Source organism: Panthera tigris, chromosome E2 (assembly GCF_018350195.1).
Source record: "Panthera tigris isolate Pti1 chromosome E2, P.tigris_Pti1_mat1.1, whole genome shotgun sequence".
Lineage (NCBI taxonomy): Eukaryota > Metazoa > Chordata > Mammalia > Carnivora > Felidae > Panthera > Panthera tigris.
In genome coordinates, this window is record NC_056674.1 from 39985376 (window position 1) to 40008592 (window position 23217).

Consider the following 23217-nt stretch of genomic DNA (forward strand, 5'->3'; position numbering starts at 1 on the left):
TCAGGAAATAGAAGATTCTTTTGTGCTAGAATTTCTAGCTATAGAATGAGAATCTCGGAACTACTAGAGGAGAAGATGTCTAGAAAAATATAGAGAGATTCTTAATGATATTAACATAGTACAGCAGTGACTGATAAAGATCTATCCCTGAATGCCTAGTTATAGGATTAAACAAATGACCTTTTACTTAGACTACTTGGAGTTTGATTTTCTGTCATATGCTAAATAAAATATATATGTGACTGACAGATATACACAAGTGACTTCCTTCAGGTAAGAGCACTTTTAAGTCATATATGTATATATAATTACTTACCTAATTGCCCTTGGAAACAAAGGTATACATAAATTATAGGAGACATATCTGGACTCTGAGTATGCTAACTTGTCACAACCTAAGTTTTCTCATACACAGAAAATCAAATCTATCTTACTGATTCCTGAGACAGTAAGCTTGAGCACTGAGCACCTAGCACCATAGTGTAGATGGTAAGCTACATAGTGTGCCAGGTCATCAGTGAATGACCACACCCCTGTCTTTCACATAATTCAAGGGGGTTCTCACTGTGGGTACCAAGGATAACTCATTGAGAACAAGATCTGAGAGAGGCAAAAGAAATTATATTCTCACTCTTCATGAATTCCTCAACTGCCCTACTCACTCCTTTGGTGGAAATGGTGCTGGGGGACTGAAATTTTCCCTTTATATTCAGGATTTAGACAAGAAGTTTGATATAAAAACTGCCACGATTATTTTCCTGTTCTCATCTTTGAAAGTCGCAGCCAGGCTGAGAGTGTGTTTGCCAAGTTTTCCGCCTGGAGGAAAATTGTGTGGCTGAGTTATAAATACATTGATGGATCCAGCTGGAACTGTCTCTTGTAATTTAATATGCAAAGAAATAATCTGAGTCATAGATGGAGACAAGCAGCTCCTTTCAGATAAGAGCGCTCTAAGTTTGGCTCTACGGAAGACTTTCAAAAAGCTTCTTCCACAGAACAAGAGATGGTCACAGGGCAAGTGGGGTCAAACTTTGTCCTTTAAAATAGCATTCAATTGCCTGTCCCAGTCTTTGTTCCAAACATAAGCAAAGGGGCTTATGCCACCTGAATTCTTTCTTAATAGGCTTAAATCAAAGGATGGTCTATAAAGTGTTTGCCAATTTTGGAAAGAAAATAAATTTTAGTAGCTGAGAAGTGCACATTTTTTATATTCCTTTAAGTTACATAATATGTACACGTACCCACTATGAATGAGATAACACGCCACAGAGTGGAGGGGAAGAGAGGCTAAGAATTGCAATTGGACCCTGCCAGACCCTGCCCTGAATATAATGTTGAAGTCATATATTAATCCATATGCAGTTGAATTATTTTGAAGAGTTTATGATACTATTATGTCAACAGTACCATAAATATTTTAATTAAAAATAACAATGGTGTTAATAGTGCTTTTTTAATAAGAACCTATACCATTTGATACATATGGACACTGTTTTAACTCTTGTTTATAAGGAATCATACCTAAAACCCAGGGGCTACAAACAGCAATTTGTTATTTATCTTAATTATGTGGGGTGGTTAGGAGATTTTCCACTGGTTTCACCTGGATTCACTCTTGCATGTATCTGGAGGAGGATTGGCTATTAAAAAAGATTCTAGATCCTCTTTCCTATGTCTGGTAATTGATGGTGCTGCAAGTAAGGCATTTCTATTCTCCTCCATGTGCTCTCTCATACTCCATTTGGCTAAACCACCTTCCTTCCTCACATGGCAGTTTCAGGGCAATGCTCCAAGAGGTTACAAATCGAAGTTCTAAGTCTTCTTAAGGCTCAGCCTAAGAAGCAGTCTAATTTCTCTTCCATGATTTTCTCTTAAGTCAGAGCAGGTCCTGAGGTCAAGCCATGTTCACAAAGTAGTGAATGAAACATGGCAAACATGAGAAAGCTGAAGCTCAGAAAAGTTCAGAAATTAAATAGTAAATGTCAGAGTAAGGATTCAAACCCACAGCTACTCATGGGGCCAATGTTTGCGAGTTTTCCACAGTGGCTGCCTGTGTGTTCAGTTTTGTTAAGCACTTTTTTTACCTAATATTTTAACTCTATCATTCTTGTGAGATAGTTGATGTGGGTATTTTAACAATAAAAATAGAGGTTCAGAAAAATTTGTGATTTTGTCAGAGAAAAGTTGGTAAGTAGGAGTATAATATAGAATATATTGAACTTTGCCAATCTCCTTAGGATGTTAATGATGTCATTCATTCATCCCAATTCCTCTGTAGAGACTACAGAGTTAGGGCATCAGACTCAACCAAGGAGGGCAATTAGGAGGCTACTATGATGATGATAGTGATAATGGTAATTCAGATCAGGGTATATAAATGGAGTGAAGTGGACTGGTTTGTGATATCATTTTGAGGTAAAACTGTGAGAGATCATAACTTTTCATCAAATCAATTCCTCAAACTTGTGCTGCTCTGCTTTTTAGGTTATCCTAGTAGGCAGTATCTCTAAGGATTCATTGTCATCTGGATTTTCAACCAATGGGAGGCACAAGTGGGAGATCTGAAAGGAAAGAAACAGAGCAGATGGTGTCTCCCACATGATCCCTCTCCTCCCAGCTCCATCCTCAAAGGATGCTGTATATCTTCCAGGGCTTCATCTCTGCTGCATAATCCCAAGTTTCTTCTACCAACCTAAGCAAGGTAGCGGCTTCCTGTGTTCCTAGGTTCCCAAAGGAGTCTTCTCTTTGGCTTTCTGTTTATCTACCACCGAGGTCATCAATTCCCAGGCAAATCACCTTTCTTCTAAGTAAACACAATACTTTTTATTTTCCTGCTTGGATCTCGGACTGATAGTGACTCAATGATGGGTTTCGTGAAGAAAGGGAGGAAAAGGGTAACCATCATTTGAGGTTTGAGCAAGTACATGGCTGGAGGTTCCTCTTATGAAGATCTGAAATCTTGCATGTGTGTGCACTTGCTAATTTTCATTCTCTAAGACTTAGTTTAATTATCAACCCTCAAAAACCTTCACCTTGAAATCTCTATGTAAAATAGATCTTCTAGCTTAGCCCCACACTTTTAGTTTTTGTTTCATTTAGTAATAAGTGAATTATTTTTATTTTTTTTCAACTTTCTGTGTAAAAATATAAGCTCTATGGTGGCAATGCCATGATCTTCTTGTTCCTTGTCATATTCCAAGTGCATCACACACTAATTGATAGATTAGTGTTTGTAGAAGGCAAAATGAAAATAAGAAGGGAAGAAGAAAGGAAGGGAGGTAAGGAGGAAAGAAAGCTAGAGAAGGAGGGAGGGAAATAGGAAAGGAGTACGACAAGAACTTTAAACTACCTCTAACCACGTCTATCCCTACCATTGACGCACAAACTCTCTGCAAGCAAAGAAAACTGCCTAGCACCATGACAGAAATGAGGTGAGTCCTTCTCCCTCTTGAAAACATCAATAACTGGCCTGCATTTCTGGTTGTACCTGCCCTAGGATATTCTAATTATTTTCTCTACCTTCCAGGAGACAACCTTACCATATATTAAGGCTCAAATGACAATGTATTTCTAGGGATGCACCTTTATCTATGTCTGTCATTGTACTACTTAGATCTTTTGTTTTAGACTGTATGCCCGATGGGAAAAATTAAAGTCTGACATTTGCGTATTCTTTCTATATAAGACTCTAGTTGGGGGACAGGCCCCATCCTAAATAATCTACCTCCACCCAAATGCAATTAACCAGTTCATAATCAGGTTTGTTCTTAGGTGTAATACCTTGAAAGCAAAGTGGTGCAGAAAAACTTGGGAATTAAACACAAACAGGTTCATCCCACCTCTGTCAATTACTAGCTTGTTATTTCAATAAATCTTTTTTCCCTTCCTGAGCATAAATCCTCACATTTGAAAGTAAAAGATAATTACCCAATGATAATTACAGTATCTGAAAAACAAGATACATTAAACATTTGTTGAAGGAAAGACTGAAAGCCTGTCTCTGTTGCTATGAAATTTATGTGATTTTACATGAGTACAAAATAATAACATGGTGCCTGCTCCACAGAGGTACTCACCAAATATTAGCTCACCAAACCTCCAAATGCTAACTGATATCAGATTACCAGACTTCAAATCAGCCCTATTCTGCCCAGTCGTTATGATCATTAGTGGCTGCAGAAGTCTCAAAGGACTGCCTTATTCCATTTTCACTTCACTTTAGTAGTTATTTCATTCTACCAATTTCTTCCTGGTTCTGTGTTCACATAACTGCCCCACACTACCCTCAACTCTGCATTTCTAAACCTCATCTCATCTCCCATCTGAATGCACCTTATTTCCTTCTAAACTCATATTTTCAGGCCATAAGCCACATTACAGACATAGGGTCAACACCCTCTGACCATGTACGTCCAACTGATTCTTTCACAAAAATCTCTAAATGCATTATTTTCTTTCCTGTCTTCACTACCTATGTCTTAGTTCCAGTCCCTATTGTATTATTCTTCAATTCTTTTCTATTTTAATAGACGGCTTATAAGATCACTTGAGGATCCTCATTTCCTATATACTTCACTATTTATGTTGCTACTTGAGTGATTTTCCTTTTAAAACATCACATAAATAGATGAAAAATGAAAATCATATCTAACCATTATCATTCTCAGTTTCCTTATCTGGGTCGTCATAGGAAAAATCCCAAACTAACCATAATACATCATACTCTTCACAATGCAGACCCCACCTACCTCCCTGGCTTTGTCACTAAGGTGACTATACACTTTTTATTATTATTATTAATATTATTATTATTATTATTTTATTAAGACTTTATTTTGTAAGAGCAGTTCTAGATTCACAACAAAATTGAGAGGGAGGTACAGGGATTTTCCATATACCTCCTATGTCAACTCATGCAAACCTCCCCTCATTGTCAACCTCTCCCACCCAAGTGGTGTGTTTGTTGTAAGTGATGAACTTTTCTTGACACATCACAATAACCGAGTCCATAGTTTACATGAGGGCCCGCTCATTAAATCACATATTCTATGGTTTGGACAAATTTATAATGACATACAGATGTGTATACCTTTATAGTATATGCAGTAGTTTCACTTCCTTACAAGTCCTCGTGCTCTGCCTATTCATCCCTCACCACCTCCCAACCCCTGGTACTCCCTAATCTTCTTAGTCTTTCCAAAGATTTGTCCTTTCCCAGCATGTCATATCGTTGGAATCCTAGACTGGCTTCTTTCACTTAAGAATATTCCTTTAAGTTTCCTTCATGTCTCTTAATGGCCTGATGGCTCATTTCTTTTAGTTTTGTGTTCTTTTTACTTTTGCAATGTATTTCTTTAGGGAGAGATTCATGGTATGCTCTAAGGGTATCATGATTTCACTTCCTTTAAATTGGTGATGAAGGAATTTGAAAGTATTGATCTAGTGAACTCGATAGATACACACACACACACACCTTCAAAATTACAAATGTTTTCTTAAAAAAAAAAAACTGACAAAAGGAGTTCTGAACAGGGAACAAAAATAAAACTTAGCAAAGAAAAAAATAATTTACTACCCAACACATGCACTCAGCAATCATACCCAACAGTATCACTGTCCTTGGCATTTTGCTTCCCCACCAACAGCCTCTAAGAATAAACAATAAGAAGGAACAGCTTGTTCATCTTTTCATATGCTGCCCCAAACATATGTTATCAAAACTTTGCCTTTTTAAAAATATCATTAAAAGCATTAAAGATAAATCAGGCCTTTGTGGGTTTAATTATTCAGTATATTGCATTTTAATTATTTATTAATATTCTGTCTTTGACAAACATTTCCAGAGAATTAGGGAGGTTATAATAAAAAGATTAATTGACTCCATTAATATTCCAGAATGAGCCTAGTTTATGCATCAACTGGGCAAAGCACATCTATCTTCTCTGAAGAGAACCCAAGACTAGCTTTGTAACCTTGGGGAAACTGTCTGACATCTTTAAGCCTTCATTTCCTCATCAGTAAAACAGAGATACTAATCATGTCCTTAACAAGAGATTCATATAAGGATTAAAGGAATGAAGTATATTAAGGAGGTGGCACAATGCCTTAAAGTGTCCAATAAATATTTACTAATATCCAATATTCTTTCCAGTTACAGAGACAAGGTAACACACATTTTTACACTAATGGAAAGGGTCTGGGAATGCCCTGGGTGAGTGGTGATATTTGAACTGCTTTTGGAGGATGATGTAATATGCTCCAAGGGGAAAAGGCACTCCAGGGACTGGGGAAAGCATCAGCACAACATTATATTTAAATCCTATCTCTTCTGTGATTGATTTACTGCTGAGCACTACCCAAAACTACTCTACAACATTAATGAATTAGGAAAATTCAAAGCAATACTTAGAACACAGAAGATACTGTCAGAATTTCCCACCAAGGTGCAAAAATCTATCTACTCAAACAAGGCATTACATGCACCCATATTCAGTCTTAGGAGCAAAGCAGATTCGTAAGAAGGCCCCTCAAATGTGATCTTCTTCCAAGCTCTTAAGATATAACAGGAAGGGTAATAATCTCTGCCACCTTGGATAAGCCTTTGCTATTCTTAAATTTAGAAGGGAAAAATGTCTGAGTCTAGGATGAATTATCAACAATGCTATCTGGTATGTCACTTTTTGTTGTTGATAATCTAGAGTCTGTCAGTTTCCCCAGAGAGACTAATACCAACATTCCGCAGATAAAGAAAAACAGGTAAATAGCACCTGTGGAATGTTTATTTATTTGTACATACCACACAGATCATTTTATAGGTATCATCTTATTTAAGCTTCACAACAGGCCTGTGAGAATGATAGTATAAACATGTTTGGGGAAGAAACCAAGGCAAAATGAACTAGCCAAAGTCACGTCAAGTGTGCACTGTTAATTGCATGCTACTAAAAATTCATCTCCTTATCCATTCTTCTATGACAGTACTGTAATCATTGCAAGTGTCTGCATATTAACCTACCTATGCCAATTAATTATAGCATTTTCGTTTTCCAGGTTCTGCCTGTGGAATCCAAGCATCCCAAAATTCATTAGTAATCCAAAACACTACAAGTCCATACATTCCTTTGTGTAAACAGGATCACTAGGAAAGAGTGTTGACTATATTTAGAAACCCCCCTGGATCTGTCTCCAATAACCAAACTTTGACTAACATTCCAAACCCTATGTTATTGGTGTTTAAGTCCATCTTCCAGCCAGTACAGCATGTGCAGTAGGCACAAATCAGAACAAAAAAGGTCTGCATTTTGGTTCTGTTACTAATAAACTGAGTAATTCAGGGGAATGATTTTATCAATCCCCTTATGAGGAAATGGGAACATTAAATGTACCTACCACATTAAATGTACCCACCAGCCTACACTCCCAGATTGGAAAACATCCTAGACAGTTTCCAATGTATTCCATAATAAATAATTATATGTTAACTATTTGTACATAATTTTTGCCATCATTATTCTCATCATCATTTTAAGATTATCTGTTGCTTTATTCACCTCCAGTGGCTCCTGTAATCAAGAAAAGATTATCACTATGAAAACAGAGTGACAGCAGGTATGGGAAACGTCATGTCTCAGAAACCTCAAGTGTGGATTTAGAAATTACTTTTATTAAAAGGAACCAAAGTCTGTTTTCTGACTGAGCCACGCAGAATGTTTAGGAGATACTCAAAGGATTCAGAGAGAAAAATAATAAAGAGTCAAATAAAAAAGAGAAAAGGAGAAAGAAATAATGACAGAGAAAAGATGTTAGTTTCTACTGGAACCTCTCTTTAGATCATGCTAATTACTGGAGACTGATGGCTTCAGGGAAATTGATACATCTACAACTCAGCTTTCTTGCATAAAAATAAGATCTTACTGGCTTCAGAATGTTCTAGTTTTTAAATTTTTTTTAACGTTTATTTATTTTTGAGACAGAGAGAGACAGAGCATGAACAGGGGAGGAGCAGAGAGAAAGAGAGAGACACAGAATCTGAAACAGGCTCCAGGCTCTGAGCTGTCAGCACAGAGCCTGACGCGGGGCTCGAACTCACGGACCGTGAGAGCATGACCTGAGCCGAAGTCAGACGCTTAACCGACCAAGCCACCCAGGCGCCCCTGAATGTTCCAGTTTTAACTCTGCTTTTATGTAATTCAAATAGGGAGGAGAGAGACTTGTAAATTGTAGATGACTGGCCCCTCAATTCCTTAGACTTCACCAGGAGAACCTGAGTGTGAGAACAGAAATTAACAAGACATTTGTAAACAACAGCCTTACTGGCTCAGTACTTCTCGGAATGTTTTCCTGGGATATTTTTCACAGGACTTTAGTTGACCATGAAACAGCCTGTTTAAAACTGTTCTGGTGTCAAAAGGGGGGAATGAACAATCCTTAAGTACAAAGGGATTTTTGCTAACTCAGCTCCCTAGAAGAATCAATACTGTATCATAACTCCCCCCCTCCCATTGAAATAGTGTGGTTTAAAATATAAAGATTCTACTCTTCTTTGGGAAAAAGCAATGTTTAAATTTTCCACCTGACATGTTATAGTGTTATATTTCATGTCAGGTTGTTTCAGCCATGGCAAATGATAGGAAGCCTCAGTGATACAATGATACAAATTCTGCAGCTCACATTGAGTTATCTTAGTGAAACATATCGGCTTGAAAACATACATGGGGAAGACATACAATTCTGAAAACCAGAGATAATACCCAGGGGTCCCAGAGATAGTGATGTTCATCATTTATTTTGGATGCAAGGACAAGGTAATAAAAGCAAGATAGTAATACTATTTATCCAGCTTCATAAAATTAAGACAACAGAAAGATTTTTGCTTTAACTCAAGGGGTAGATAAACCTAAAAATAGCTAAATAGAACCAGTTGAATATAAATAAATAATTCTAAAAATGACAAGAAGTCTAATATTTATCTCATACCTACTGTGTGCCAGAATCTTTCTGATATATTTGATTTAATAATCATAATTTTCATCATGTAGGTAATATTATTTTCAATCTTCATTTCTTTTCCAAAAAAAAAGGGAAAAATAAATTGAAGTTCAGCATATTGAGCTCAATTCCCCACCATCATCTTTTTTAAGCCATCCAAAGACCACATAATTTTTTTTTTTTTTCTTTTTGGCATGGCTTTGAGTCAAGAGCCAAATAATGCCGGTTTTTCTGTTGTCACAAACACTGCCCTATGTCAGGCCTTTATTACTCTGGCTTAAAATTCTACAGTGATTTTTTTTAATGATTCACCCAAATTCAGCTCCTTGTTAAAGCCTTCCATATCCTTGTAGCCAAGTTTTTATTATCTTTAAGTGTAGTGCCAATCACTCATTCGTGTCCTCAGAAAACGCTATTGGAATTATTTCCAGTTTTAAATGCCATCTGAGCAGCACAGAATTGCTGGCTCGGCCTCTCCCAATTTCCCACTAAAATAACTAGAAACCTACAGAAATCCCAAACGTTCTTCCAGGCAACCAAAGAACTCTGAAAGAGAGCTCTGGAAACTGAGTAAATGTAGACGCAACCTAGGCCTCACAGCATCCATGGATAAATGTAAGGTCGGAAAACTGAACAGACTCTCTTATAAAACATTAATGTCAAAGTGATTTAAATATATAGGAATACCAGATACAAAGAAAAGGGTCTTCAGCCAATCCCAGAAATATAGGACATGTTTCATGTAGGCTAAGGGGCAGCAAGAAAAAGAGGTGCAGATCACAAAGAATCCATGAAATACCCATATGCAAAAGTTGACTCCATTAAAAAGAGTCATGGTTACAGATTATAGATGTTAAGCCAAACATGCAGGGAGAAAATCATAACTATATTGAACGGTAGGTTTACTTACTGCCAGAAAATGTTAGGACTGAAAATGCCAAAAAAAGGAACCAGACTGAGAAATTATAGCTCATATTTGCTATACGACAAATAGAAATCTACCAGTCGGATATGTTAGGAGATTCCTTTATCTCTTTATTGATGTTTCTTATCTCAGTTTAGAAATGGTGTATTTATCAACTCTACAATCACCTCTTGCCACCACATATGATTTTTCAGCTGCGACAGCCTGAGGGTTCTTCCTTTCTCATCCACATCAGAATCTCAATTACTCTTTATACTCTTGGACTAGAAGATGCAGAAAGTCATTGGCCAGTAAGTAGAAGCTACAGGGGTAGGATGTAGATAGAAGGATGACAGGAAGGCTTTTGGTAGGCATGCATGTAGGCGACTGTTGTTGTCAGGCATTCCATTTGCCAGATTGTCTGAAAACTTAACACTCAGGATGAGGCTAACAGGTCTAAAGTAGATTTAAACAGGAGCTGTACGGGAAGTGGGCACAGAGCTATTTACAACCTACTTCCACCTGTGGAAATCCATGGGCATTTTATATAATGGGATGGTTGGCCAACTCCAACTAGGAGGCCTCCCTTTTTTAGGTGTAGAAATGAAATGAAAGTAAAATAAATCTATCCATCTGTCTATCTTTATATCTCACTGGAAATACATTATAGAGCGATGGAAAGGTAGATCATCCAGACACTGAAGGATAACCTCTACTGGCCTTATAATAGGACATTGTTCTGTTTTTACAGACTAGTTAATAGAACAAGATAGGAATCACTTTAAAACTAAGCCACAGTAGGGACACCTGGTTGGCTCAGTTGGTTAAGCACCTGACTTTGGCTCAGGTCATGATCTCACGGTTTGTGAGTTCAAGCCCCAGGTTGGGCTCTGTGCTGACAGCCTACAGCCTAGAGCCTGTTTCGGATCTGTGTCTCCCTCTCTCTGCCCTCCCTGGCTCACTCTCTGTCTCTCAAAGATGAATAAATGTTTTAAAAAATCAAAAAGGAAAAACTAAGTCACAGGAAAAAATAAGTACATAGAACTATAGTCAGTATGATTCTGACTCTATCCATGTCAAATTGTGTATGTATGTAAGGGAGGTACATATTCATGTTTAACTGGAAGGAAATGTATGAATAATATAATTATTATCTCTGAGTAATGGATTTGGGAGGACTTTCATGTTCTCTTACCTACTTTTCCATGGTTTTAAATTTCTTATAGTTGTCACATTCTTTCTTTGTAATACAAATAAAGATTTAAAAATAAATGAATAAAATAGAGTCGCATGCAGCAAGTTCCCCATGAGCTGCTTCCAAATGTGCTATTTCTGTTAGCATTCAAGGCTTTGCGTACTTTGATTCTAATTGTCACTTTAGTCTTCTCTTCATTACTCTCTGGCAAACATGCCAAATCAAGTTCTCACTTTGGCTAGAATCCTCTAGCCAGGGCACTGTAAAGTTACACAAGGAAAAAAAAATATTTATCAGCAATTTTATGTTGCTTCTATAGTCAGACAACTTATATTCAGTATTACCTTAGGAAGGCTCTATTTTTCTATATCTTAGTCTGCCCATCTCCCTATCAAAAGGTTTAATTTTATTCAAGTATTTCATGTTAAGGGAAAAGCTTATCTTGGAATAATCTAGTGATTTCTTTCTATGCATCCATACCTGTATATCAACTCCTTTTTCCTATCATATATTACAGACCACGTGATCCATTAACCATCAGCCTTCCACTTATCAGCTGTGGTTTTCTTCATACCTTGGCTTCCCTTGTTCTCTCCACGTGATGTCACTTGTGCAAAGCAGTACCTCAAGGCCCAAATCAAATGTCCCCATCAGTTAAAGATCATTCCCCCCCCTTTGGCATCCTAGAACATTTCACCCCTCTAACTTCTTTCAAGTATTTTTCCCCGACTGTACTTGCTATGTAACAGTACATTTTTTGGAGGGCAAAAGGCTACCTTTCTCTGTGTTCTCTGGTTTGCACATTCATATACTATGTGTGAATAGCCATTAAAAAAAGGTGCAATCAACGTTTCATCATTGACATGTAGTCCTTTGGAAACATTCCAGGAAGCACAGAATAAGACTCAAGGAAATGGGACTGGAGAGATGTAGGAAGGAAAGGAGAGAGTTTTCTCCTCTTGTGGACCAGTTACCTTTTTTCACAATCCAAGGTAACATGAATGCTGGAGACAGGACCCTGAAATTGCAATCGATCCCTAACACACTAACTGGAAATTACTCCATTCACTGCAAAAAATAAAGAATGGCCAGAGCCAAAGCAAAGCTAAGTTCCTTCCTTTTCCTATAAATAAAGTAACCAAGAATTATGATAGTAACAAAAACAGAATAGAGGGGGGAAAAAACGCGTTTCCTTTTCCAAGTCCAAATTCATTCTTCTCTTTGCTATAAAAGGAGAAGTAAGTGGGGGCTTGTTGAAAGCCATGTGGAGAATACATGTGATTTCTTCCAAATAGATACATAGGTGTGTATTTTGTACACACGCAGACACATATTCTCTCTTATAGTCCACCTCTGCAACGACTCAGTAGTAGTACTTGAGATTATAGATTATAAAAAGCCAGAGATGTCATCAGGTCTAACCTTTCACCTGTGCAGCAGGCTAAGTCACACCAGATCATGGGATCACTCAGCTACAGATCTATCAGTGTGTGTGTTGAGTATTAGGTCATTCCTACCTGACTACACGTTTCTCAGGGGAAGCCCTATGTCTATTTTCTCTCTTTGTCCCAAATCCCTACCTTGAGAAATAGTGAAAACAAACAAACAAACAAACAAAACAAAAAACAAAAAACAAAAAAATGGTGGAATGAGTGAATACAATATTGAGCCAAACTAATAAACCAAAAGTTTTAATTTGCGTGTATTGTACCTGAGATGTTACACTCTACCTATTTCACTCAGAATCATGTTTTAGGCTGAAAAGGCAAAGCAGGAGGCAGATCTGTCTTTAGATTATTGACTGCGGCTGTCAACACTTCTGTGCGACTTCTGACACTTCTTCTGGTTCTTTAATGACACATTTTCATGATCTCTTTGAACTTCTCTTCTTAATATTAGTTCCACTTGGTCAGCACCTCTTACTCATTGATGGACCCTGGGAGCAATAAATCCTAGGTTATTGAATTTATGTTGCTTGCATCAGTCCAGACTGGTTCCTGACTTGATGAGGGTGGAAGCTGCTTTTAAAAATACAGTTTATTAGATTCTATCTCTGGGGATTGTTTCATTCCATTAGGAAAGAGTTCAAGTAGTGACATTTCAAAACTTTTCCAGGTGATTACAATATTTTAATAATTTAGTTAACCTCTTGAGCTATGGGAGGCAGTTATACTTAACAACACCAGATTTGCCCAAGGAGATACCTTTATGAGGAAATGTTGACCTGAGGAAGGGAGGCATGAGGCCAGGATATAATGGTCAAAGGCATAATTTACCAATAAAGACGGAAATATTCACTAACATTCCTCAAAATGCACTACACATGTCCTAATATTACTAGAGGTAATTTAGGGGTAGTGAAAAGTATACTTTTCATTTCAAATTTTCATTTAAATTCCAGTTAGTTAACATATAGTGCAATATTGGTTTCAGGAAAATTCAGTGATTCATCCCTTATATATAAACACCCACTACTCATCATAACATGTACCCTCCTTAATACCCATCCCCCATCCAGCCCATCTTCCACCCGTTTCTCTCCATTAACACTCAGTTTGTTCTCTATCATTAAGAGCCTCTTAGGGTTTGTTTCCTTCTCTTTTTCTTCTTTTCCTCCTCCCATATGTTCATCTGTTTTCTTTCCTAAATTCCACGAGTGAAATATTATGCTATTCATCTTTCTCTAATTTATTTCACTTAGCATAATACACTCTAGCTCCATCCACATCAATGCAAATGGCAAGATTTCATTCATTTTGATTACTGAGTAATATTCCATTGTATATATATATATATATATATATATATATATACCACACCTTCTCTATTCATTCATCAGTTAATGGGCATTTGGGCTCTCCCCATAGATTGGCTATTGCTGACAATGCTGCTATAAACATCAGGGTGCATGTACCCTTTTCAATTTATACAAAGGGGTGCAATTACCCTTTTGGGTAATACCAAGCAGTGCAATTGCTGGGTCATAGGATAGTTCTACTTTTAACTTTGTGAGGAAACTCCATACTGTGTTTCAGTGACTGCACCAGTTTGCAATCTCACCAACAGTGCAAGAGGGATCCCCTTTCTCTGCATCCTCACCAACATTTGTTATTTCCTGTGTTCTTAATCTTAGCCATTCGGACAAGTGTGAGGTGGTATCTCACTGTAGTTTTGATTTGCATTTTCCTGATGATGAGTGATGGTGAGCATCTTTTCATGTGCCTGTTAGCCATCTGTAGGTCTTTGGAAAAAACATCTACTCATGTCTTTTGCCCATTTTTAAACTGGATTATTTGTTTTTTGGATATGGAGTTTGGTAAATTCTTTATAGATTTTGGATACTAACTCTTATCTGATATGTTATTTGCAAATACCTTCTCCAATTTCATAGGCTGACTTTTAGTTTTGTTGATTGTTTCCTTTGCTGTGAAGAAGCTTTTTATCTTGGTAAGGTCCCTATAATTAATTTTTGCTTTTGTTTCCCTTGCCTCCAAAGACAGGTCTATTAAAACATTGCTATCACCAAGGTGAAAGAGGTTCCTGCCTGTGTTCTCCTCCAGGATTTTGATGGATTCCTGTCTCACATTTAGGTCTTTCATAATTTTCAATTTATTTTTTGCATATAGTTTAAGAAAGTGATACAGTTTAGGGGAGCCTGCGTGGCTCAGTTAAGCATCCGACTTTTGAGTTTGGTTCAAGTCATGATCCCATGCTTTGTGAGTTTGAGCCCAGCATTGCTGTGAGTGCAGAGCCTGTTTGGGATTCTTCTCTTTCCCCCTCTCTTTCTTCCCCTCCCCTGCTCTCTTTCTCTCTCTCAAAATAAATGAATAAACTTTAAAAAAAAGTTAAAAGAAAGTGTTGCAAGTTTCATTCTTTTGCATGTCACTATGCAGTTTTCCCAACACCATTTATTGAAGAGACGCTCTTTTTTCCACTGAATATTCTTTCCTTCTTCACCAAAGATTAGTTAACCGTATAATTATGAGCCCATTTCTGGGTTCTCTATTCTGTTCCATTGATCTTTGTGTTTGTTTTTTGCTCTAGTACCATACTGTGTCGATGAGTGCAGCTTTGTCATATACCTTGAAGTCCAGAATCGGGATGCCTCCAGCTTTGCTTTTCTTTTTCAGGATTACTTTAACTATTCAGGGTATTTTGGGGTTTCATACAAATTCTATGATTGTTCTAGCTCTGTGAAAAATGCTGGTGTTATTTTGATAGGGATTGATTTAAAAGTATAGATTGCTTTGGGTACTATAGACATTTTAACAATATCTGTCCTTCCAATCCATGAAAATTGAATCTTTTCCCATTTCTTTGTGTCCTCCTCAATGTCTTTCATGAGTGTTCTATAGTTTTCAGAGTACAGATCTTTTACTTCATTGGTTAAGTTTATTTTTATGTATCTTATGGATTTCGGTGCAATTGTAAATAGGATTGGTTCTTTGATTTTTCTACTGTTTCATTGCTGGTATATAGAAATGCCAAAGATTTCTGTATGTCGATTTTGTATCCTGCAACTTTGATGAATTCATGTATTAGTTCTGACAATTTTTTGATGGAGTCTTTTGGGTTATCTACATAGAATACCATGTTGTCTGGAAATAGTGAATGTTTGACTTCTTCCTTGCCAAGTTGAATGCCTTTCATTTCCTTTTGTTGTCTGATTGTTGAGGCTAAGTCTTTCAGTACTATGTTAAAGAGTAATGAAGAGAGTGGACATCCCAGCCTTGTTCTGAACCATAGAAGAAAAGCTCTCAGTTTTTCCCCATTAAGGAAGATACTGTGAGACATTGATATGACATTTATGACACTGATGTATGTTCGCTCCGTCTATCCCTACTTTGTTAAGGGTTTTTTTCTCAAGAATAGAGGCTGTATTTTGTCAAATGCTTTTTCTGCATCTATTGATAGTATCATATGGTTCTTATACTTTCTTTTATTAAGGTGATGTATCACAGTGATTGATTTGCAAATACTGAACCAGCCTTGCAGCCCAGGAACAAATCCCACTTGATCATGGTGACTAATTTTTTTAATGTACTGTTGGATTTGGTTTGTTAGTATCTTGTTGAGAAGTTTTGCATCCATGTTCATCAGGGATACTGATCTGTAATTCTCCTATTTAGTGGGGTCTTTGTCTGGTTTTGGAATCATGGCAGTTTTGACATCATAGAGTTAGTTTGGAAGTTTTCCTTCCATTTCCATTTTTTGGAATAGTTTGAGAAAAATAGGTATTAACTCTTTCTTAAATGTCTGGCAGAATTCCCCTAGGAAGCCATCTGGCCCTGGACTTTTGTTTGCTGGGAGATTTTTGATTACTGATTGAACTTCTTTGCAGGTTATGGGTCTGTTCAAATTTTCTATTTCTGCCTGTTTCAGTTTTGGTAGTTTGTGTGTTTCTAAGAATTTATCCATTTCTTCCAGATTGCCCAGTTTATTGGTACATAATTTTCATAGTATTCTCTTATCATTTGTATTGCTGTGTTGTTGGTTGTGATCTCTCCACTTTCATTCTTGATTTTATTTATATGGGCCCTTTGTCTTTTCTTTTTGGTAAGTTTTGCTTGGGGTGTATCGATTTTATTAATTCTTTCAAAGAATCAGCTCTTAGTTTTGTTGATATTCTGTTTTCCTTTGTTTCGATATTGTCTATTTCTGCTCTAATCTTTATTATTTCTCCTCTTCTGCTGGCTTTTGGCTTTATTGCTGTTCCTTTTCTAAATCCTTTAGATATAAGGTTAGGTTATGTATTTGAGACTTCTTTTGCCTCTTTATTTAGGCCTGTATTGCAATATACTTCCCTTTTAGGACTACCTTTGCTACACCCCAACTATTTGCTACATTTGGACTATTCTGTTTTCGTTTGTTTCAATGCATTTTTAAATTTCTTTTCTAATGTACTGGTTAACCCATTCATCTTACCATAGTAAGATGTTCTTTAACTCCCATGTACTTGAGGGCTTTCCAAATTTTTTTTTTTTTTTTTTGTAGTTTACTTCAAGTTTCATAGTGCCGTAGTCTGAAAATATACATAGTATGATCTCAGTCTTTTTGTGCTTGTTAAGGGCTGATTTGTGACCCAGTATGTCATCTATTCTGGAGAATGTTCCATGTGCACTCAAAAAGAATGTGTATTTTGTTTTAAGATTAAATGTTCTAAATATATCCGTTAAGTCCATCTGGTCCACTGTGTCATTCAAAGCCATTGCTTCGGGTGGGTTTTCTGCTTAGATGATCTGCCCATTGATGTAGGTGTGGTGTTAAGGTCCCCCACTATTATTGTATTTATGTTAGTAATTTATATATTTGGATTATTCAAGTTGGGGGCATAAATATTTACAATTGTTAGATCTTCTTGATGGGTAGACCCATAATGTCCCTCTTCATCTCTTGTTCAATCTTTATTTTAAAATCTAGTTTGTCTGATAACAAAGCTGGAGTAGCCATACTTTTTGACCTCCATCAGCATGATAGATGGTTCACCATCTCCTCACTTTCAACCTACAGGTATAAAATTAGTCTTTAGACTTTTAGACACTTTCAGTCTTTAGGTCTAAAGTGAGTTGCTGGCAGGCAGCATATTATATATATATACATATACATAAACACACACATATATATATGTATATATGTTCTTGATACCCTCTGTTTGGATTGGAGCATATAGTCCATTTACATTTAGAGTGATTATTTAAAGTGTATGCAAAAAGTGTAATTCTTCAAGACTAATTAAAGCAGAAAGAAGTTTCTTCTTTTTGAACTATCTTTCATCCATGATAATTACATCAAGGAGAAAGTTTTAATACTCTTTGATAATTTTCACTTAAAACAATGAGGAAAAAAATGTCTCAGGTTCAGAGCTTTGGTAACAATGAGATCTAATTAGAATTTAATAGTATTCTTCTATTTTCTTAGGTTTATCTTCACCTTGTCTTTATGGCAAGTAATATTAGTTCCTTGTAAAATACCAATATATTCAAACCTCTTTGGTATGTGCACTTAAATATGTTGTGAATATTACAACATTAAGTCAGTATAGCAGATGACACTTGGTTGTGACAAAACCATGGATATGGCAAGAAATAACTAATTAGAAAAACTGACCAATAGCAATGGATACAAATGGCAAATAATCAATCTTCCAGAAATATATTTGAATTGGAATGGGGAGAGAACAGACCTATTCTCAGGGTGCCTTTGCACCCCCCTATTCTTGTTTACCTAAACTCGGGTGTGAGCATTTTATAACTTTGTATTTCTTTATGCCCTGTTAACCCATTGGTGCAAGCCCAGGAGATTCTTAAATTTATCCCCACATTTCCGGATGAGATTAACTTTTGAATTGGTAAACTGAATAAAGCACATAGTTTTCTGTAAGGTGGGTGGTCCTCCTCTAACCATTTGGAGGTCACAATAGAACAAAAAGGCTGATCCTCACAGATACATAAAGGGGAACTTCTCTTGCCTTATATTTTCAAGCTGGGACATCAGTTTTTGTTGTTGTTGTTGTTGTTTGTTTGTTTTCAAGTTAAACTGAAACATCAGTTCTCCCTTGGGCTGTAGCCTGCTGGTCTTTGGACTGGAACTTAAACCATCAGCTCTCCTTGGGTATACAACTTGCTGATTGCCTATCTTGGGACTTGTCAGCTATCATAATCACATAAGCCAATTCCTTAAAATGAATGAATGTCGTGTTCTGTTTCTCTGGATAATCCTAATATTCATACGTTGGTGTGCTGTGGACAGGGAATTTCAGTAGGTATGAGGCCATCCATTTTATCATTCATTTCTCCCTAATTTTTTCCAACAATTTGCCCTAGCAGTTCTGAGATATAGGGGCCTCAAAAAGAACATTTTTAGTAAGAAATGTGACATCACTTAACTTTTCACCCTTACCATTTCTCTGGTCTTTTCCCAGACATTAGCCATCTCTCGCTTTTAATCCTACATCCGCTCTTTTGATGGCCAAAAGAGAACTCTAGACTTAAGAGTCTACGACACAGAAATACCTTCGTGACCAATACTGGGTAACAGATAACATTTGACCAAATGCCTGGGCATTCCATGACCTAGTCAAGTTGACATAGAAAATTAACCATCCTAATAGGTATTCATTAAAACAATATAGTAGTAGAATGTCAGATGTAGGATCTACAGCAAAGCTTGTCACATACTTAGTATCTAATAATCAGTAGTTGACAGAAATCAACCAGCAAGGACATGTTCACATGTTTATAAGGTTTGCCTGCAACTGGACAACTTGTATTAAGTCAAAAGAAAAGGGGGGAAAAAGATTATAATAAGCATCAATTAAAAAGTTTTGTTTTGTTTTTTTTTTTAAGTGACATGAGTTTCAGTAAAGTGGGTCAAAGAGGCTTTAAATCTGAATTTCCAGAACAGAGAAAAAACAGATGGCATTTGTGACAAGGTCATACCAATCAGCAAGCAGCCTGGCTTTTAAAAGGACCAAGGCTGTAGTGGCAAATAAATCTAAAGCCAAAACTTAATTATTATAGGTTTAGTAATTTCCCCTTATATTTTCTAAGCATCTGTTATCTCAAATGTAAAATGAGCAAGATGATACTGTTCTCTTGCATTCTTCTAGTCAAAATTAATTTTGGTACTTAAGGTGACAAGCCACGAGCACATGCTAATGCTATTTTACCTCCCTCACTTAAAAGAAAGACATCAAGGATGATAACAATATCACAAAGAACTGAAGATCTATTGATTTGTTTAAATAGCCAGGAAAACTCATCAAAACAGGAGGTACATCCTAAAGTCTATCAAGAATATTCTCTTGTGGCATCTGGGTGGCTCAGTTGGTTGAACATCTGACTCTTGGTTTTGGCTCAGGTCATGATCCCAGGGTCTTGGGATTGAGCCCTGTGTCGGACTCTGTGCTGAGTGTGGAGCTTGTTTAATATCCTCTCTCTCCCTCTGCCCCTCTCCTCCTCCTCACATTCTCGAAAAAAAAAAAAAAATTAAAAAGAAAAAGAAAAGAAGTAAGAAAGAAAAAAAGAATATTCTTTCATCTCTAGAATGTTGGTTAGAATGATACAGGAATTACTTCCAATGAAAAGAAAAAAAAGTGTAGATATAGAAAATGTGTAAGAGGTTAAATAGCTGGTAAGTAATTCTCAATACTTTTATATCTATTTTGTATCTTTTACAAACACTATATTCCACAGAATAAGAAATCTTTAGAAAACCTGAGTACTGTTCTTACTTTTGAGAAAACTATGATTCAAATGAGAAGAAAAATAGATTCTGTGACAATGAACTCATTTGAACACTACCCTGAAAAAAGTTTTCTCTTGAATTTTCACCCATAACCTTCTCAATGGGCATTGTAGTGAATTATGTTAATATTTATTTGAATACCAAATTCATCAAAAAGACATTTGGACTGGAAAACTACATTTATGCCATAAAAGCATGAGGGGATATAGTCTCATAAAAAAACATTTTCTTCTTAAATTATTCTTAGGTAAAACTTAGAGCTCATACATTTCTTCCTTGATGCGTATTATTAAATGCTCTTCTCAGAGGAAAGAGATTTGGGATTGGAGTCCATAGAATGAATACCCAAGATGATCTATTTTCTTCTCTTATCCATTAAATTTGTATACGGAATACTTAGAGAAAAAAATTAACATTCAGTAACTGTATCATTTCATGCAATATCAGAGCAATCTTTTAAAGATGTTTTCTTATTCATATTTTTAGTGTCTGACTGCCTGTACCGCAAAATAAATAAGTGACAGAGTAGGTATTTCTATTCCATCTGTTTTTTTTTTTTTCCAGTATTTATTTTTCAGGTGGGGAGGAGCAGAGAGAGAGGGAGACAGAGAATCCCAAGCAGGGGATTCCCAAGCAAAGAATCCTGTGCTGTCAGTGCAGAGCCAGTTGTGGGACTCCAACTCATGAACCACGAGATCATGACCTGACTTGAGCTGAAACTGAATCAGACACTTCACTGACTGAGCCACCCAGGGGCCCCTCCATCTGTTTTTCAAGTCTATGTATCTTCATTCTTATGCAGCTTTTGTGTCTCAGAACACACATAAGTCTATAACCGTATTTTTCTATAACAATATCTTAAACAATGTATTAAATATATGCTATTATAATTCGGAATTTCACAAATAAATGATTTCAATCATCAGTAACACTCAACCAGAAATTGCCAAAATCTACTTGTTCTGTGATAACATCACACTTATATGCTTAAGAATCTTCATGGTATCAAGTAAGGATTTTATTTTGATGTATAAAGTTTCTGAAAGGCTAGTTCACTTGGAGATTTCCGTTATTAACTTTTATTTTTATTCCTGACAGGATTTTCAATAAATAATACGAGTGATTTTTAGCACCAAATCAATACTTAAGAAACCAAAACATCACTGAACAAATGTAGCTTTAGATGATGTCTATCATGCGGCAAAGTTTCTAAGACTTGAATAACAGGACCATTGTTTAGGGAAGAAAAAAAAAAAACACATACTGCAAGTGGGTTTGAAATACTATAAAATTATTTAAATACATGCAAACATTATTTCAGAACTAAAATCCTTATACTCACTATAAGCCTTTAAAACCGAAACGGAATCATACATTAAAATAAATACAATTATAAAAGAAAAAAATCATTAATGTGAAATACGAGGCTGTGTGTAGCAGGTGAGCTAGGGTTTCCAGTTGCTAATAGCACAGTAGACAGCTTCCTTTGAATCGTGCATAACTATGCTGTAGATACCAGGTAATGAGTCAGGTTTTATACTCTTGTTTTATGTTCAAACTACAGACAAATCTTCATTCTCAGATAATGCAAAGAAGTTTGCTATCACTTAATGTGAACGTGTAACTTATATATTATGTCCCACTTTTCAATTAACTTAAAAATAATTTCTACCTGTTATCAATAAATATAGAACACAAGAAATTAAAATAAAGAGCACACATAGTAAAAATGGTTTCATAAGTAGTGCCTAGTCTATCTTTATTGAGGATTCTTGTATGCCAATATTTTCTGAAAAAAATCTCACCAATGAATGTCCATTTTACTGTGTAAACAAACGTTTTCCAAATTTGTTTTTTTTAATCATGAGGTGTTTTTATTAAGATACCCAGAAGCACACTTTGAGAAATGGTATATTAGGCTGACAATTAATTAAAAAAAACTTTATATAATTGTTTTAATTAAAATGCATTATTTCAAGTATCTTGTTCAGTTATAGTAAACACCAAGGATGAAAAAATATTAAGTGCTTGAAATTAAGTAAATACAACCAGTGGGAAACTGTAAGAACATACACTTTCTTTTCCTCTCTGTCTTTTGCTTCTTTTTAAGAGAAAACAGTTTGTTGCATTATTTTTTTAATGTTGATTTCTGAGAGAGAGAGGGACACACAGGGCACAAGTTGGGGAGGGTCAGAGAGAGGGACACACAGAATCCAAAGCAGTGTCCAGGCTCTGAGCTGTCAGCACAGAGCCCAACACGGGGTTCGAACTCACAAACTATAAGACCATGACCTGAGCCAAAGTCAGACGCCCAATCAAGTGAACCACTCTGGTACCCCAGCTTGCAGTATTTAAACAGTAAGTAAACATATATTATCTTCACACTTGACCATTTAAAAAAATATACTTTTATCTGTAATTAGTAAATATAAAAGAATTTTTTTGTCTAATTTGATATTGTCAAACAGAAGTTTTTAAAAAAATTATTTAAGTGTATTGACAATTGTGATCAAGGTAGAGAATTACATATCCAACACTAAAGTTCTATTTTATTAAATGTTAATTTAGTTCTGTGTATGAAAAATAATTAAAGACATGAAGGACATGAAGTGAAAAATATATTATGGCAATAAATATGGCAAATTATTAAAGGAACTGTGTGTAAAGTGTGAGGTCATTTCCCCAGAGGGAGAACAATGGTATATGTTCAAGAATGTAAAGAAAGGTTTTGATGGATATACATCACATCCCAACTCTATGAAAAAATATGGCCCGTTGTGTTTTGACTAGCCTATTGAGTGGCCAACCCCCCACGAAATACTCTGCTGCAGTCCCCTTAAGGCTGAAGGCTTCTCTCACACTGAACTGGTTTCTAAACTTTAAC

General features: G+C 36.2%; 1 protein-coding gene across 1 annotated transcript in view; it reads right to left on the bottom strand.

Annotated features, from left to right (window-relative positions):
• Positions 1 to 19019, bottom strand: part of LOC122234001 (transmembrane protein 160-like) — a 32421-nt gene extending 13402 nt beyond the window's left edge. Inside the window, exon 1 of the mRNA XM_042968081.1 lies at positions 18987 to 19019. Coding sequence (XP_042824015.1) covers positions 18987 to 19019 — 33 coding nt within the window. The remainder of the gene's footprint in view (positions 1 to 18986) is intronic.
• Between the last annotated feature and the right edge of the window lie 4198 nt (positions 19020 to 23217).